We start from the raw sequence: 17,093 nt of genomic DNA on the forward strand, positions 1-17,093 counted from the left end.
GGGGGGGAGGAAGCATGCACTGAATTTTAAACCTTGTCATTAGTCCTGATTTGGAAGGAAGACGGATACTGTTATCTGTAGGGCTATTTGGGCACTGCAGAAAAAGTAGTCTTTAGTCAAAGAACTTAAGTTGATTGCTTGAAAACTTACAAGACTGGGTGTTATTTAGTAATGGTATATATCTTTGATTTTAGCAAACTTGTGATTGGTTACACTTTAATGTGTAGTTATGGCTTATTTTTGTTTGTTTCAGGGAAGTCACATTTTAGATGCTGTATAAAACTTGGATTTTTCAGACAGTACTGAGTGTGGTCTTAGGTAATGGGACACCTGAAAACAATTTTTTCCTTTTTTTTTTTTCCTTTAAAGTATCGGACAGATACTCTGCTCTTTAATACTTTAATAAGAGGCCTCAAATCTGACTTGCATTTCCAGGTACATTTTAATTATCAGTTAAGATGGATATCCGAGGTGCTGTAGATGCTGCTGTCCCAACAAACATCATTGCTGCCAAAGCTGCTGAAGTTCGGGCAAACAAAGTAAACTGGCAGTCATACCTCCAGTAAGTAAAAGCTTCCCATGATTTTTTTTTTCTGTTCTTTCTTTTTGGGATATTGGGTTACATTGCAACATTACGTTACAGTGAGGAACGTTCTGTCTTGGTCCCATGAAAATGGTTGGAAAAAGACTGCATTAAATGGAAATGGTTGGGGAAAATTTTCGTATGACTTATTACAAGAAAGGGAACTCTACTTCTGTGAACTGAATGCTATAATAACAAATGATATAAGTTTGCACAAATGTGTGTTAAAACTGTCCATTTTTTTTTCTCCTTATAATTCAAATACCATTCTCAATTTTATCCTTGTTGGGCAAGTACTGATACAAGAAAAGTTTACAGTAAGAATTGTCTTATAAGTAGGTATGTTACCTCTATTGTGGAAGTGCCTATGTGTGAATACAAACTGCACTAGCAGCGCTGGATTGGTAGTCCAGGAAAATAAGCTGTACCTCAACTACAGGAAGAATAGTGCTGGAGAGCAATTGAAATGAGTCAGTTGGGGAGTAGGCTGAAAAAAATACTTCAGTGTGGGGAGAGCTGTGCTGCCACTTCAGATAAGCTCAGAGTTTACTTTGGAAGGTATATAATGGCACAGGGAGTAGCATAGAGGGACAAGCTGAGGAAAATAGGTTTGTGCAGGAGGTAGGGAACGGGGAGAAGAAACAGACTTCTACTAGTCCTCGGTACTCTGAAGTGAAATGCAGATTTCTTGCATCCCTGCATTCCTCGTGACAGGTACCTATGAAGAATATTGGCAAAGCGTAAATTAGTATTATCTCTTGAGGGCCTTTGTATAATAGCAAATTATTTCAGTGTTTGTTGCTTTGTAACTGAAGTAGCAGAAATCTTAACGATTCTAGAGGTACAAGCTGTGCTGATGATGCTTTGTGATTACCAACACTACGCCACTTTGCAGAAGATCTTTTATTTTTTTTTCAGATAGCTGTGATACATAAATAAATGCTATATATTAAAATAAGGTTACCAAACTGTACACATGCAAGCTGAGAAATGCCAACGTGGTAGAATCTCATTAATGACTACCTGCTTTGCCCTGTGCTATGTAGCCTATTCCATTAATTCTGTTGTGTTAGTTTTTTCTCTTTGTGACTGTATATCTACATGGTAAACTGGATTAAGGAACTGATCTACTCGGGAAGCTTCCTTTTCCTAGGCTGTTCTTTCAGATGTATCAGTTCCTTGTTCAGTTTGCAGCGTGAGATTACAGTGGCTTTGCAGGCAAAAGAGTGAGGTTGATGTGGTAACTTGACTGTGGCAGCTACCAAGTATTTGTCAAACAATCTAAATGGCATTTGCTGTCACTGTGTGCCCTGTTATCCATCTGATGGGAAGTGTGTCCTGGGGAAGCCTGGGCAGCTGTTCCTGTGCTGTCCCAGTGGCAAGTGAACAGCTAGTTCGCAGTTATTTGGGATGAATATGGGAGTGCAATTGTTCACTGTCAGTCTAAGGGAATACAGGATAGTCTTTTTCACTGTGTCTCTAGTGGTTCAGACTATAAGGCCAGTGAGATCCTGTTGCTTTTCTTAATATAGGGGATGGTTCTGTTTGGCAAGGACTTGTACTTTGGATACATATGTAGTATTAATAGCTTGACTGTGCTTTATGTGGTCTACCATTTACAATTTGCCTTTGTTCTTGGGGTTGTCTATTTCAGGTGCTTAATAAGGATGGCAGAGTTCTGTTTATTTATCTGTCAGCAAATTTCTGTGCATTTCTTTTGACCAGAAGGCAGGGTTGATGGTTCTTTTTCAGATTCTAGATGTAGAATTTGACTTTGTTTTGTTCTGGAACCCATGAAAGAAGAATGTAGTAGTTATTTCCTCTCTTCGATGAGTTAGCGAGGTTTTGGAGGCTACCATAGTGCATCTGGCTAGTGTTTGTGATCCTGTTGTGAGACTGTTCGATGCCTGGTGCCCTCTGTCTGACAAAGACAGTGTGTCCTATTAATTATTGCTCTGAAATAAATGTAATCTTTGTGTCTTGTATTTACTGATAACAGCCTGGCTGTCTGGCTAAGGTAGCTTCAAGGATGAACTTCAGTGGTGCCAGAGGGACTGTGGAGCATGGTGAAGATAACTGTAGTTCCTTGGCTGAGGAGTTTGCTTATCTTTAGTTATTGGAAAATATGAGCAGTACTTCTTAGTGCTTCTAAAGAGGAACACTGATTTTGGACATGTCCTTTTTACAACAGGCAGGTTTGGATGTGATGGTGTCTTTGAGGATTTGTTGAAAAATCACTTAGTGCGTCTATATTGACTAATTTCTGAAACGAAGAGCATTATTAATGAGTGAAAACTGCTTGCTTCCGATGCACCTGTAAGAGGCAAGTCAGAGTGGTTTCTTCTGGTCTATAGAGTAGAAGGAATATGGGGTGCTGGTGATTTTGAAGGACACTTCTCTTACTTTCTTTTGAGCTCCTGCTGTGGCAGTCTGCATGTAGTGTGGTAAGCTTGCGTATAAATATATGGAGGTGTACTTCAAGTCTTCAGATGACTTTACATTAGATGAAAGACTTTTATGTTTGTTTTCCCTAAGTTAACACATCAACTCAGGCATGAGATAACTTGTGTTCCTTGAACTATAGATAGTACTTACATACTTGGAGTCAAAGAACCTCACAAGAAATTCTGATGAGGTGTGGTGCTTTTTGGATTTGTTTATTTTTAAAATCTGGCTGTGACAGTTTTATATATATAAAGATGCTTTAAAGATTGCATCAATCAGAACAGCATTGGAGTCTGGGTCACACAGGAGGCATTCTGAAATTCTTTTCTGCTCTCTCTGTTCTTCAGTGCAAAAGTAAAATGGCTTACTAATAGTCGGTCAGGCTCTAGTAGCCTGGCTTCTCTTGTAGAGTCAGTTCAAGCTAAAGATTAACTGGCATATTGTTTATTCCATCTCTGAAGGTTATAACTGTAAACTAAATGTCAAACTAAGCTAACCCACAGCTGCTGACTTTTGACATTATCTGTGGGGGTTTTTTTGCACAAAAGTGAAATATTTAGATCTCACAACTGTACATACTGCCAGTTTGCCACTGTGTTCACTGCTCATTTCAAAGTTAGGCTGTGGAAAAATTTTTTTTTTTTATGCTAAAACTCACACTTTCTTTGTGTTGAATTCCAGCTAGTATCCGTGTCTGAGGGAGAAGAAAGTAGCAAAACTTGGAACAATGGAACGTGATGTGTAGGTCTACCTACCTCCTGGAAACTAAATGTAGTTGAGGCCATTAGTTCTGTACCGACTTTCCTGCCTTTGGATCTTGAGACTTGAAGCTGTTTAGAAGTGTCAGTGCCTTCTGATAGTTGAAAATACGATGTGCCACTGTTGTGTACTGTGTGGTTGCTTTCAGCATTTGCCTCAGGGTGTCAGAATGCTGTTGGAGGGTGTGTTAGCTTGTCTGAAGCAAGTTCCAAAGCAAGGGTAGTAAATGAGTTCTGTGGAAAAGTGAACTTGTTTCAGAATTTAACTTGCATCTTGCTGCACTGTAGGTTTTCTAGGTATACAGTATGTGAGAATACTTAGTGTAGGTGAGATACCTGATGGCTAATTTATACTTGGCTTCCCATGTGTCTTCAAGTACTTTACATATGTGTTTGTGAATTCTGATGCTGAAGTATCTATTTTAGTTTCCTGGGGGTGGTCACCTTCTAAACCAGGTTAAATATCTTGGACTTCAAAAGAAAATCTTGTCTTAGAAGGATAGAAGTTTCCTAACTTGTAATGTGTATGTGGGTGTTTGGGTGTTTTTGTTTTGTTGGTTGAGGTTTTTTGTTAATTTTTTTGTTGTTTTTTAAATTTGGGCCAGTCTTGTAGAGTACATTTAGCCTCTTACTGTTTTAATTTTGTAATGTTAAAAGTGTTGAGCAGTTGGATCAAATGAATGTCTTTTAGGTACATGCAGATTACTGTAGATAACTGGGTAAAAGAAATTATGCCTTGACATGGTGGCTTCATATGAGCTTTGTGTTTGCTGCAGATGTAGTCAAAAGTTGTTTGTGGTTTGTTTTTTTTTTTTTTTTTAACACAACAATACACCCCAAAATAAAAAAAACAACCACAAACAAAACCCTGACCTCTAAAATGACTTTTGTTAAATCATTCAAACAAAAAAAGGAACAAGAGCTGCTGGAGGAAATGCGTAATAAAAAGAAAGAATCACAAGTTTCTGAATCATCTTAAGATGAGAGCAAAAGGTTTTAAAAATGGTGGTCTGACAAATTGTGTCTTTCTAAATCTTACATGGCTTCAGTTTACTCCCCTGTAGCTAGTGCTCTGGAAGGCAGACCTTAGTATCTCAACCACAGGGCTTTAAAATGTGGTTATAGTACTCCTGGTCTAAACCTGATATACCCAGACAGCTGGAGCTCAGTCAAAGTGACTTTTATCTGTTGGCAAAAGACTGTGTCATCCTGGAAAATAAGAAATTAATTGGGTGTTAGGAAGAGGGATGGAGGGAAGCTTTGGCTACTTGCATCCTTGCATAGTTTTCTTAAAGATGTTTGGAAATTCCTGTCTCTTTGAAAGGGGGATGAGGAAAATGTGGTAATAGCATCATGGTAGGTGGTACTGGCTGTCTGAGGCTGCTCTGCATTTTTTTTTTTCTATTTTTTTTCCACTGGTTGCTAAGGTTTACTAAATAATCAGTTATTTCAATTTTAAAATTAGATGAATTGAAATTAATGCATTTGAAATTATTAAAACTGTTAATATATTATTAGGGATCTTATACATCTGATTAACATCTTGTTTACAAAGCTATCGGATACCTTGAACTATTTTGTATGGGTTGGAAAAGTATGGTTTTGAATGGCACTTACACAGCAATAAAGAATAAACCCTGATTTCTTTTCCTCTCAAGGCAACATCAATCCCCACACCTTTTTTTCTTATTTTTTCTTTTTTTTTTTCCTGTAGCCTACCGTAGGATGAAAGCAAAAGCTTGAAAGCTTTTTTCCTTGACAGGTTGGCAGACCTATTCTAATAGCCTGACTATAGAGAAGCATCTGTCTTCCTGGGCTGAGGCTTTTGAAAGCATTAAAGCTAGAAGTTAAGGGTTCACTTTGTCGTCTTTGAAGTGCTTCCTAAATGGCTCTTATAAAGAAACAGCTCATCTGGTTACTTTATATCAGTATCATCCAGGACTTCCTGTCTTGGCCAGCATTGATTGAAACATGAGAGGCTTCTAGTTACAGGTCGTTAAGTGCAGTATTTGTGGTGAATGAGTTGTCCTCATCTTTCAACAACTACTCAAATTCATCCTTAGAAGGCAAGTAAGAACACAAGTCAATCTAAAAGGCATGTGGTAGCAGCATGGTCATTAATGGCTAATTACTTTTTTGTCTATAATTAGTTAAGTTTTAGTAGAAACTAGTTGAGGACTACCACTGGCTTTATGAATCTTACATCTAGTAAGTCTTAATTGCCTTTCCTCACTGCATATGAAGGTATTTCTTACAAACCAGCTAGAATACAGGAATGGTGTGTGTGGTACTGGACTACTTACATTCCTTGCTTAAAAAGTAAATAGGTAAAAGATGGCGCTCTGATGAGGCCATCCTCAAGACATAACTGTTTAAGTAAGAGGAAAGACAAGAACACATTGTAGGTCTTCGTGTTTCTGTGTTTCAAGAATCCAGGTGAGCCAATAAAAAAAAAGCAAACGCTTCCTATACATTTACAAGGATTTTAATGGAACTAGTCATGGAACATCAGAAACTGGCCTGAAATGTGGAAAAGATGAATTAAAAAGGAGTTAATAGAATATGTGCAACATAGCTTTGCACAGTGGAGGAGGCATTTGACTCAGTGGAAATGTAACAGATGAGTCTTGGAAATAACTGAAACAGAGCAATGTTTAATGTTCTCATCCCCTGTGACTTTTATATTGATGATGTGCACACTTTTCTTCTTTCTTGAAGCATTCCTCGTATTAACTAGTAAAGGTAGTCACCTATTAAAATCTTGGATATTTCCAGGACTACTTGATTTAAAATTAGTTTTCTTACCTGAAGACTACCTAACTGTACTGTTTTTGACAAGCTTGTTATTTGTTGTGATGGTAAGTTTTGTATTATAACAAAAACCCAGTGATATTTTGCCAGCTCTTCAGCTGAGTCAACAGCTTTCTGAAATAGCACTGATGACAGCAGTAACCCCTTGAATATTAAGTTAAAGCAAAGAGCAAGTAGAGATCTGTTACTTACAGGTGTCCACAGCAGTTTACTATATCAAGCCCCCTTGCTATGTGTTTGGATGAGCTTACATGCATATCAGTTTTTAAACTACCAGGAAAAGCTGAAATGTCATAATTAGTGAAAGTTAAAGATACATTAAGAACCAAGTTCTCTGTACACCTTAACATTTTTTTTCAGTGCTTACAGCAAACTTAAAATAACAACTCATTTTATTTTTCAGTGCTTATTTCAGGTTTGATTAGACTATTATTCATGTTCTGTATTATAATTTTGGCATAATGTGCTAGCTGTGCATATTTCAGTTCTTACAACTATTTCCACTGACCATTATGTCCAGCCTCTGGAAGTTTAAGAATTATTCAGAGAATGCTGTTGAGGAGAGGTGATGCATAAGGAAGGCTTTAGAGAGGTTGTTCTGTCATTAATTTTAAATTCTTTGTACATGAGACCTTTTGCAGAAAGGAGCTCTTTACATTCTGTCAAGGGATATAGGAATGATAAAGCGATACTGTTGAGATATCAAGTTGAAGAAAGTAAGGTTTGTTTGGTGGGTTGACCTTGGCTGGCTGCTAGGTGGCCACCAGGCTGCTCTGTTACTGCTCTTCCATCAAAAGGACAGAGGAGGAAATATGACAAAAAGTTCTTGGTTCGAGATAAGGACAGGGAAATTGCTCACCAACTACCATCATGGGCAAACCAGACTCTAATTGGGGCAATTAAATTAATTTATTGCCAATTAAACAGAGTAGGATAATGAGAAATAAGAACAAATCTAAAAAACACTTTCCCCCACCCCTCTCTTCTTCCCAGGCTCAACTTCACTCCTGACTTCTCTACCTCCTTGCCCTGAGTGGCGCAGGGGGACAGGGAATGGGGGGTGGGGTCAGTTCACAACGCCTCATTTCTGCTGCTCCTTCCTTCTCATGCTCTTCCCATGCTCCCAGCATGGGCTCCTGCCCACAGATTACAGTCCCTCGCGAATTGCACCAGGGTGGATCCTTTCACACAGGGTATACAATCCTTCAGGAACAGACTGCTCCAGTATAGGTACCCCCATGCGGTCACAGGTCCTGCAAGAAAAACCTGCTCCTGCATGGGCTCCTCTCCACAGGGTCACAGCTCCTGCCAGGAGCCTGCGCTAGTGTGGGCTTTCTGTGGACTGCAGTTTCCTTTAGGGCATACCTAAAGGATGCTCTGGTGTGGGGTCCTCCCCGGGCTGCAAGAGGAGATCTGCTCCATGATGGACCTCCATGGGCAGCGGGGGCACAGCCTGCCTCACTGTAGGCTTCACCAGGGGCTGCAGGGGAATCTCTGCTCCAGTGCCTGGAGCCCCTCCTGCTGCACTGGCCTGGGGGGCTGCAGGGCTGTTCCTCTCACATCTTCTCACTCCTCTTTCCCAGCTGCTGTTGTGCAGCAGTTTTTACCCCTTCTTAAACAGGTTATCACAGAGGTGCTACAGCTGTTGTTGAGTGACTCAGCTTTGGCCGGTGGCAGGTCCGTCCTGGAGCTGGCTGGAACTGGCTCTGTCCAATGTGGGGGCTGCTTCTGCTGTCTTCTCATAGAATCTGCTCCTGCAGCCCTCTTGCTACCCAAGTCTTTGCCATGTAAACTGTTTATGTTGCTTATGGTTTCATATTTTGCTTTTCAGAGGGCAGATGATTTCAGGTGAAGACTGTGAATTTATTCAAAGATTTGAACAGAAAAGAAATCTGGAAGAAAAACAGGAGTTGCTGCAAACAGAAGGCAATCAAGTAACTTTCTTTTCTTTTAATAATCTAATTTTTGTGGAGGAAGATGGAAGGAAATTTTTGTACAAACTCTTATTGTTGGTTTTATACAGTTAAGATGTTATGGAAGAAGTGTAAAACTTGCCATTATGATTTCTTTTTTTTCTAGATACAAGGTGCACATTCTCTTAAAAAACTATTAAATAATTATTAAATGTCATCTGACTTTGACTCTGTTGTGGGACAAGCTAGCTCAAGTCGTTCCTCATCCCAGTTTACTTAATCATGCACACTTGTACTTGAGTCACTTTTTTTTTTTGAACTTTCTACCTTATAGTTTATTAATGAGAGCTACTGCCAGTGAGATTTTTGCTTAGCTAGCTGAACAACTGTACTGTAGTTCGAGCAATAGAGCCCACTTGACTGCCAACGTGGATTCAGTTATTTAAACGCAGGTGTCATTTTAGGCACTGTAGGATATGAGCCATCTTCATTGTAGAGAGCTAATATAAGATTGATAGGTGACCCATGCCGTTTGGCTTATGGAGACTAGGCAAGATGCCCAAAGACATTTCAGTGATGTTTCGAGCAGTAGAATCTCAGCCTTGAAGCCTGGGGTTCTAGCAGACAATGTCAGACACCAAGAGGATGGGGTGAGGCAGGGGAGAGGAGTAGGAGATGCACTCAAGACACAAAACTTTCCAGCCTTTTTCTCTACTTTAATTTTAAGCTGTTATGGTTCCTTCCCCCTCTTCCCCCCCCAAATTGTATTGTGTGACTGCTATGTAATGGACCATAATTTGCATAATGACAAAAGCATATATGGTGAACGTTATATGCCACAATATAATTACAGTATAGCAGTTCAGAGTTCCATTTTTCTCTCAGTTTTAGTTGAAAGTGGTAAAGGGGAAGGGAGAAGTGTAAAAAGCAGTGTTGTGACTGTTCCAGCCTTTTATATCTGTTCCTGAAATTGTAGAGTTGAGTTGTTCAGAAGGCAGGAAACAGCTCAAACATGAACAAAAGTTGCCCATAAGGTATAGCAAATGAATGGGTAAGAGTGACCTGGCTTCTCTCCCTCTATTCAAGTCACTGAAACTTTCTTACGCTGTGTCTAAGTTTGTTGCTGTTTTGTCAGTTTACTTGGTTCTTCTCCTCACTGACATAAAAAAGACACTGATGGATATTTCTCTAATCAGTCTTTCAACAAAGCACCTTGCTGACTTTCATTAGTGAGTACGTGTTATTTCATTTGAAAGCCATGAAACAATGTGTAAAAGGTAATGATCAATGTGACAGAAAACTTTCTTTGTAATATAATGTCAAATGTATTAATCTCTTATTGCAATTGAGTAAGAAGCTGGGATGCTCAGTGCTTATGTAAGACTTAACTCTGAATTAATGAAGTCCTGTTTTGTATTATCAAAAGGAATGAAGATAATTGCTAATATTAATTTTAATGTCTCTTATTTTTCTAGTGTGCTAAAACATTTATAAACTTGATGACTCATATCTCCAAGGAACAGACGGTTCAGTACATTCTGACAATGGTTGATGATATGCTGCAAGTAGGTCAATAACCTGTCTTATTTTTAAGTCCTTAAATGCATGCTTGAATGTTTCCTTAGCTGAATTTAGGCTTCTTCAGGTGTATGTCATACTGTATTAAAAATAATATTTTAAAATTTCAGATCTTTTCTTCAGAAGTTAGATGTTAGGACTAAAGCTATACGGGTAACTTAGTCTTGTATATATGTGTTCATATTCTAGAAATAAAATGCACCTGTATGCCTGTCTGTTGGCTCTCAGCCGTATTTGATGCGAAACTTGGATGTTAAGGGATGATTTGCAGCCTCAGCCCTTTCCTGTTGTGTACATAGGATATGACTTCTAACTTGTTCAAGCTGTTGAAGCTTTTCCTACAAAGGTGTTAATTTGGCCACCCTTAGCAAGAAGGTGTAGTTTCTGCAGCTTCAGGTTTCCAACATAAGTTAGACTGTTTAGGACAACATGGTCTGAAATTCTCCATGGTTTACTTATAAAACAGGAACTTTTGATTCAATGAAATATGTAGCTCTTTGTAGCTACGGGATGCAGTGACTTCTAAGAGTAGGCCATTAAATTTGGTGTCGGGACTGCTGTGCTGACCTGGACAAGTCAAGAGGAGACTTTACTCAAATCAGATAGTCTTGCTTTTCCATTTTTTTTCTCTCTAGTAGACTAGGAGAAAGTGGTTGGAGTGATGATGTAACAAGATGGGTTGAGTTGTGCAAGGTTTCCTCCTGGTGTTCACGTAGTGTATCTGGCTGTTTGACAGTTTCTCTTCTGCTGTTTCATGTTATATTTAATACAAGGTTACAGTGAAATGTCTAGTGATAACTTCACGGTTTAGGGCATTGTCCTAAGAGGTGAACCATGTGAGTTCTAACTCCAGCTCTGAGTATTCAGTATTGTCACTGGGTAAGTTGAAAAGTGTGAACCTCTGCATATTACTTATAACACGGGGATTATGGTGTTCTTTCAGGTGCCTGCCTGCACATTAGAGCCCTGAGTGAGTGCACTGACTGCTAGAATAATAGCAGGTGGTGGTGGCAGCAGCAGTTTATTCATGCCCATATGCAGCTTTGTCACTGACCCTCTTCCTCTTTTCTTTAGATTTACTTTTTCTAAAGTGTGACACAAACATCACAAAGCAGAGAAGACAAAAGGGAGCCTTGGTGTCATTCTTTGATGAGGGCATTGAGTTGGGAGTACCTTGTTTTATGCGTGTGATGACAAACTTCGTCTTAGTGTGTGAGAGCTCTGTATATTATGGTTACTTTTGTGAGGAATGGGTCCTGCTTTCTGTGTGAGATGTGTCAGTGGCCACAGGAGTAATCTTTTCATTTGCCCTTGTCTGGAACTTTTTGTGAGTGTTAGTAGGTCTTGTTTTGATTATGTGCTTTGACTTTAGCACATAGGCTATAGCTACCATATGCGGTAGCCAATATAGTCTCCTGTGCTATGGAATTAATACCCCACAGGTAAAGGCTTTCACTGGCCCGCTCTCAAACAATTGCATTAGTTCTAGGTGGTCACAGAAAGTAGTTTAGAGTAATCTCTTATTTGCCATATTGGTTCTATCATATGTGTCTAGATTAATGTGTTTTCTTGACTTCACGGTCATGCACTGACACTTCTGTATTCAGGATCCCACCCTGCCACAGAAGTGGCATGTGTGGAACTCTTGATGTTAAACATAAAGCCTGGACAATTTAAAGTCAATATATATATATTATATATATATACAGGAGAACAGAGATGTTGGTGCAAAGTATACGTTTCCTTTTGTTTGAAACTAGATGCACTTTAGAAATTCTGTGTCAGTGTCTGAAAGGCTGTACTGGATTTTGCAATGCTCTGTGTGACTTCATTATTCAGTAATATCTTGCTGCTGGCAAAGAGGGCTTGTGCGCAGCGAGTGTCTGTATGGCATCATCCTAGCCTTCCTAACCCTCTATGCTTCCACTAGGCAAGGCTGAAACAGGACTTCTATTTTATTTTGGTTATGTTGAGATGGTAGAACATGTTGTCAGTGATGCCTTGTGGACCCTTGGTTGCACATTTTCAGGGTGTAAGATTCTTGTCAGAAAGCAGCATAGTGGTCATTGACTCTGGGACTGAGAGTTTAGTGCAGGGTGTCTGCAGACTGCACGGACAGAAGAGTCCACAACAGTGAATAGGCAGTCTCCTGTCTTTGCCCAAGTACTCTTAATTCAGTACATGCAAAGATTTTAAGTGAGAAATTGTTCAAGGACATGGCCTGCCATGTTGCCACTGGGTCTTTCAGTAAAATTGTTTTGAGCAAGGATGTTCACTGCAGTTTCATGAGATGAACAAATAGTATTTTGAAAGCTACCTTTGATAGCTGAAACTTCTAGAAACTGTTGTAGGTAACAGTATCCAGCTTTTGTCTGTGTTGATAATGACTGCCTGTGGTTTTTCTATTATCTCTCTATGCTTTTCTTGTGTGGTTGTAAAAATCATATGAACTGTGTTTTGAGCACACCAAAAGCCTACCTGGGTGTCTAGGATTGTTCCAGCAGTTCTGCTTATGGGTTTGATCATCCTTCTAAGAGACTTCTTTTGGAGGCTGTCAGAAGTGAAATTAATGTGGTGACTGCCATATAAGAATATCACCGTTCTGCTTATTTCTGAAGGTGGAGAGGGTTAGCATACTGGGGTCTCTGAGGAAGTGTTTCTTAGTCTATTTATATGGTAAGTACTTGGAACAATTTCCCTGGATTAGTGACCCTGTCACACTGCACCGTCTGTTACTTGTGAAATCTTTAAGAACCTGCACTGTAGTTGGTGCAGGTAGCAGTACCACCCAAGTGAGCTTCATTATGCTTCTTCAGAAATGACAGATGCTGTATTATTCAACTGTTGATGTGACAGCTTCAGGATTTCGATTTTTTTTTTTTTTTTTTTTTTTTTTTATTGCTGTAGTCAGTAGCTGCCTGGGAAGGTGCAGCACTACATATTTCAGGGCTGTAGGCAGTTCTCCAGTCCTTCCTGTCTTTACCCTGCACCTTAACAGCAAAACAGACTAGTCTTCTGATTGACAGCATGTTGAAGTTATTTCAGCTTTTCTGCTTCCAGACCTGTCTCCTCCTTAGTTATGTTGTAAACTGAACTCATTGATCTAGTTATTTTTGATCTTTTTAGACAGACTCTGTGTATCACAAGTGTAGATGCTAACTGACTTATTTGGTTGAACTGCCATTTTTTATCAAACTCACCCTCGCAGAGCAGATGCTCTCTGCCAAGGCACTGTGTTCCTGAGATCTTGCCTTTACTTTTTATTTTATTTCATAGTTTGAACAACAAATTTTGGGAGGGTTTTTGAGTGCTTTTTGACACATGCTATGTAGAATGTTAATCACAGTAAGGGTTATGACTGTCAGGATAACTAGTGACACTTGACCTTCCCCAGGCAGTGATCGGGACAGCAATTTGCAGCTGGTGGCACGCAGTAACTTTGATACTTTCAGTGAAGGGTTGGTCGCAACTCTGATGCTTAGTAAATTACCAGTGTTTGGATCACGGATACATTCAGGTCATCTTGTGCTTAAAGTATCATATTCCAACAAGCAGGCTTGCCTAGCTGATTCTTGGGACATTGTGTTAATAATAGGTTGCTGAATTGATGGAGGAAAAACCTTCAGCTAGGGGAGTTTGAAAGTTAAATTTGTTGGGCAGTGGAGACTGAGATACTGTTCTCCTGCGAGTTTCCTAATTACAGTGTTTCAAACCGTTTTACCTTCCTTAATAGGACTTGTATACTTTGTTGTAGTGGCTTGACTTCAATGGTGAGACGTCTCTTTAGAATGAAAGCTTACTAACCATCAGGCTAGAAAGTATATGGAAATGCTGGGAAAAAGCAAGAATCCAGGTATTTGATTTTCTGGAATACTGTCTATATTCTAGGCTGTTAGGAAATAGCAGAGCTCCTCTTTCTCCTTCAGGTTTCGTGGCCTCTTCTCTGGTCTGCTTTAAGGAGAACCATAATAGCTGCTTTTCATGGGGGTTATTAGGTGAAATGCTTGAAGAAACTGCATGCTGCCCAGGTTTCAGGTACCCGTGGTCTCTTGTGGTTCAGCCTAGAAGCCTTGGAGAACACGCTTCTGGTGACTGTGTCCTCTCCTAGGTATGCAGGTTGCCTGAGAGAAGAGCTGAACCAGCTGCAGCCTCATCTGGGAGAGAAGAGCTTGCTTCCCCTCGAGAGGAATGGGGAGGCAGGACGTATGGCTCCGAAGTTTCACTTGTAGCCTACACAGCCAAATTGAACAACAGGCTTTTGTGTGGAAGCAACAATACATGGAAAACTTTGCATGGATTTTATTCAAGGATAATTGATTGGATGAAGAATAGTGTTCCTCTGGAAAATGACAGTATTTAACTAGTCCCTCAGTTCTCTCGTTTTGCTTGCTTGATCAAAAGGATACATCCATTTTTACTCAAGCAGGTGTTGGAGTACTGAGATATAACTAGGGTTTCAAAGTTTGTTGTCCGTCCATACCATCCTGTTTACCCCCCCCCAAATCTCTAACCTTAATGTTGGAGTGCTGAAATGAACTGTATCCACAAGTAACTGTCAAACTGCAAAATTTCCATGTTACAAGCCAGGATACACTCTGATAATGTATGCCAACATAATGACGAGCAAATAACTGCTTTATGTTGAATGCCTTCACAAGTCTCTCATCTTTTCCCCTCTCCCGATTTTTACAGGAAAATCATCAGCGTGTTTGTATCTTCTTTGATTATGCAAAACGTGGTAAAAACACTGCATGGTCCTATTTTCTGCCCATGTTGAATAGACAAGATCTTTTCACAGTGCATATGGTAAGTTTTAAATGAACTTGTCTCTGAAGGTGGTAGAGAATAATATTGGGTTTATTTTTCTTTAGGAGACTTTGGAGTTTTAAGCTGAACTACCTTCTGGATTGGAAAGTTTTCCTCTTGCAGTCTAGAAGAGTCGTTTTTAATAGAAGTTTCGCTTGGCCACATTTTAGAAAGAAAAGTTACATTGTTTACCCACGTTGTTTTTTCTGGGAGGTTAGAGGTTTTAAAGGCTCAGAAAAGCAAGGATTTTAGAATTAATTAAGCACAGTAAGATGTAACTAGAAAAATAACTTTTGTCACAACTGCCAGTCAATGCTCCTCATGCTGTACAAATATTAGAATTTAAGTTCTCATCCTGTGAAAAGAAAATATCTCTACCTTAATGAACCTTATTCTCTCGTATGCTCAAATTACTGTAATGCTGCTTGAAATCTGCTTAAAATGGTTTGTAAGCATACTGGGGAAGAAATAACGTCTGCTGTTGTTGACCATGGGTGACAGGGAAGCTCCCATCCAGTTGCTTGCACAGTCCCCAACAGCGGGACTGGGGAGAGAATCTGGAAGGCAGAAGAGAGAATTGTGGGTCAAGATAAAGACAGTTTAGTAAGTGAAGGGGGGAAAAAAGGAGTGTGTTTGTGTAACCCAAAACAAATCCAACAAAAAGAAGTGATGCGAAAGGTATCATGCAGCAGACTGGTGCTGAGCCAGAATACCTCTTTGGTCAGTTGCCCTGGCTGTGTCCCCTCCCAGCCTCTTGCCTGCCCACCCCGCCCCCCAGCCACCCCCCAGCCTACTCACTGGAAGGGCAGAGTGAGAAACAGAGAAGTCCTTGATGTTGTGCAAGCACTGCTCTGGAACAGCTAAAACACTGGTATGTTACCAATGCTCTTTGGTCACCAGTCTAAACCACAGGATCATAGAACTGCTATGAAAAAATTTAAGTCCAGCCAAGCCCAGTACAACCACGTGCATTGTATGGTATATGCTGTGCTTTGAGCTGGTGCTGCTGGTGTTTATGGAGTAACTTTTCTGGAATTCTTCTGTGATTTGTGGTAAGAACTGGCAATTTCATCTCAGCAGTTTTTTTCCTTGTGGGGGGAAAAGTACAGTTGTATTACTGTAAATTCCTAATGGAGACCATTGTTTCCACCAATAAAACTTGTATTATGCCTTGAAGAGGGAGAAAACTGCATGGGTATGAATTGTTGTTCTTTGCACATGTTTATGCTGGCATACTATGGTAGAATCAAATCAGTGACTCAAACTACAAAACCATATACCTGGCCTATGTTATGCTGTGGTAGCAGTACTGGTGCAAGGAATTCCAGGCAAGTCATGATGTTTGCCCTTAGGTGTGGCCAGTGCAACTGTGTTTGGGGCTGTACTGTGACTTGAATAGTGAGCTGGTCTGTTTTCAAGAAAAATGTCAGGTTTCATTTTTTAAATTTTTTTTAATTTTTTTTTTTTTAATCTGACTGATGCATCCCAGAGTCCTGAGGGAATTGGCCGATGTAGTCGCCAAGCCCCTCTCCATGATATTTGAAAAGTCATGACAGTCAGGTGAAGTCCCTGGTGATTGGAAAAAGGGAAACACTGTGCCCCTTTTCAAAAAGGGTAGAAAGGAAGACCCTGGGAACTACCGACCTGTCAGCCTCACCTCTGTGCCTGGGAAGATCATGGAACAGATCCTCTTAGAAGCTATGCTAAGGCACATGGAGGCCAGGGAGGTAATTCGAGATAGCCAGCATGGCTTCACCAAGGGCAAGTCCTGCCTGACGAACCTAGTGGCTTTCTATGATGGAGTGACAGCATCAGTGGACAAGGGAGAACCAACAGACGTCATCTATCTGGACTTCTGCAAAGCCTTTGACACGGTCCCCCACAACATCCTTCTCTCTAAATTGGAGAGCTATGGATTTGATGGGTGGACTGTTCGGTGGATAAGGAACTGGCTGGATGGTTGTGTCCAGAGGGTAGTGGTCAATGGCTTGATGTCCGGATGGAGACCGGTGACGAGTGGTGTCCCTCAGGGGTCCGTACTGGGACCGGTGCTCTTTAACATCTTCATCAATGACTTAGACAGCGAGATTGAGTGCACCCTCAGCAAGTTTGCAGATGACACCAAACTGAGTGGTACGGTTGACACACCAGAAGGATGGGATGTCATCCAGAGAGACCTGGACAAGCTGGAGAGGTGGG

General features: G+C 40.3%; 1 protein-coding gene across 6 annotated transcripts in view; it reads left to right on the forward strand.

Moving 5' to 3' along the window:
* Positions 1-17,093, forward strand: part of ATP6V1H (ATPase H+ transporting V1 subunit H) — a 48,626-nt gene that overhangs the window by 766 nt on the left and 30,767 nt on the right. For 2 of the 6 annotated variants that reach the window (XR_004842215.1, XM_009640349.2), the window contains exons 2-6: positions 254-318; positions 436-562; positions 8,429-8,531; positions 9,986-10,075; positions 14,781-14,894. Coding sequence is in view for 1 of the 6 variants with exons in the window: in XM_009640349.2 (XP_009638644.1) it covers positions 459-562; positions 8,429-8,531; positions 9,986-10,075; positions 14,781-14,894 (411 nt within the window). In the remaining 5 variants the exon portion in view is untranslated. Of the gene's footprint in view, positions 1-253; positions 319-435; positions 563-8,428; positions 8,532-9,985; positions 10,076-13,798; positions 14,124-14,196; positions 14,692-14,780; positions 14,895-17,093 lie in introns of those variants that run through there. The other 4 variants (XR_004842216.1, XR_004842217.1, XR_004842218.1 and 1 more) reach the window with 4 other exon arrangements.

The sequence above is a fragment of the Egretta garzetta genome, unplaced genomic scaffold (assembly GCF_000687185.1).
Source record: "Egretta garzetta isolate BGI_Z169 unplaced genomic scaffold, ASM68718v1 scaffold36, whole genome shotgun sequence".
NCBI lineage: Eukaryota > Metazoa > Chordata > Aves > Pelecaniformes > Ardeidae > Egretta > Egretta garzetta.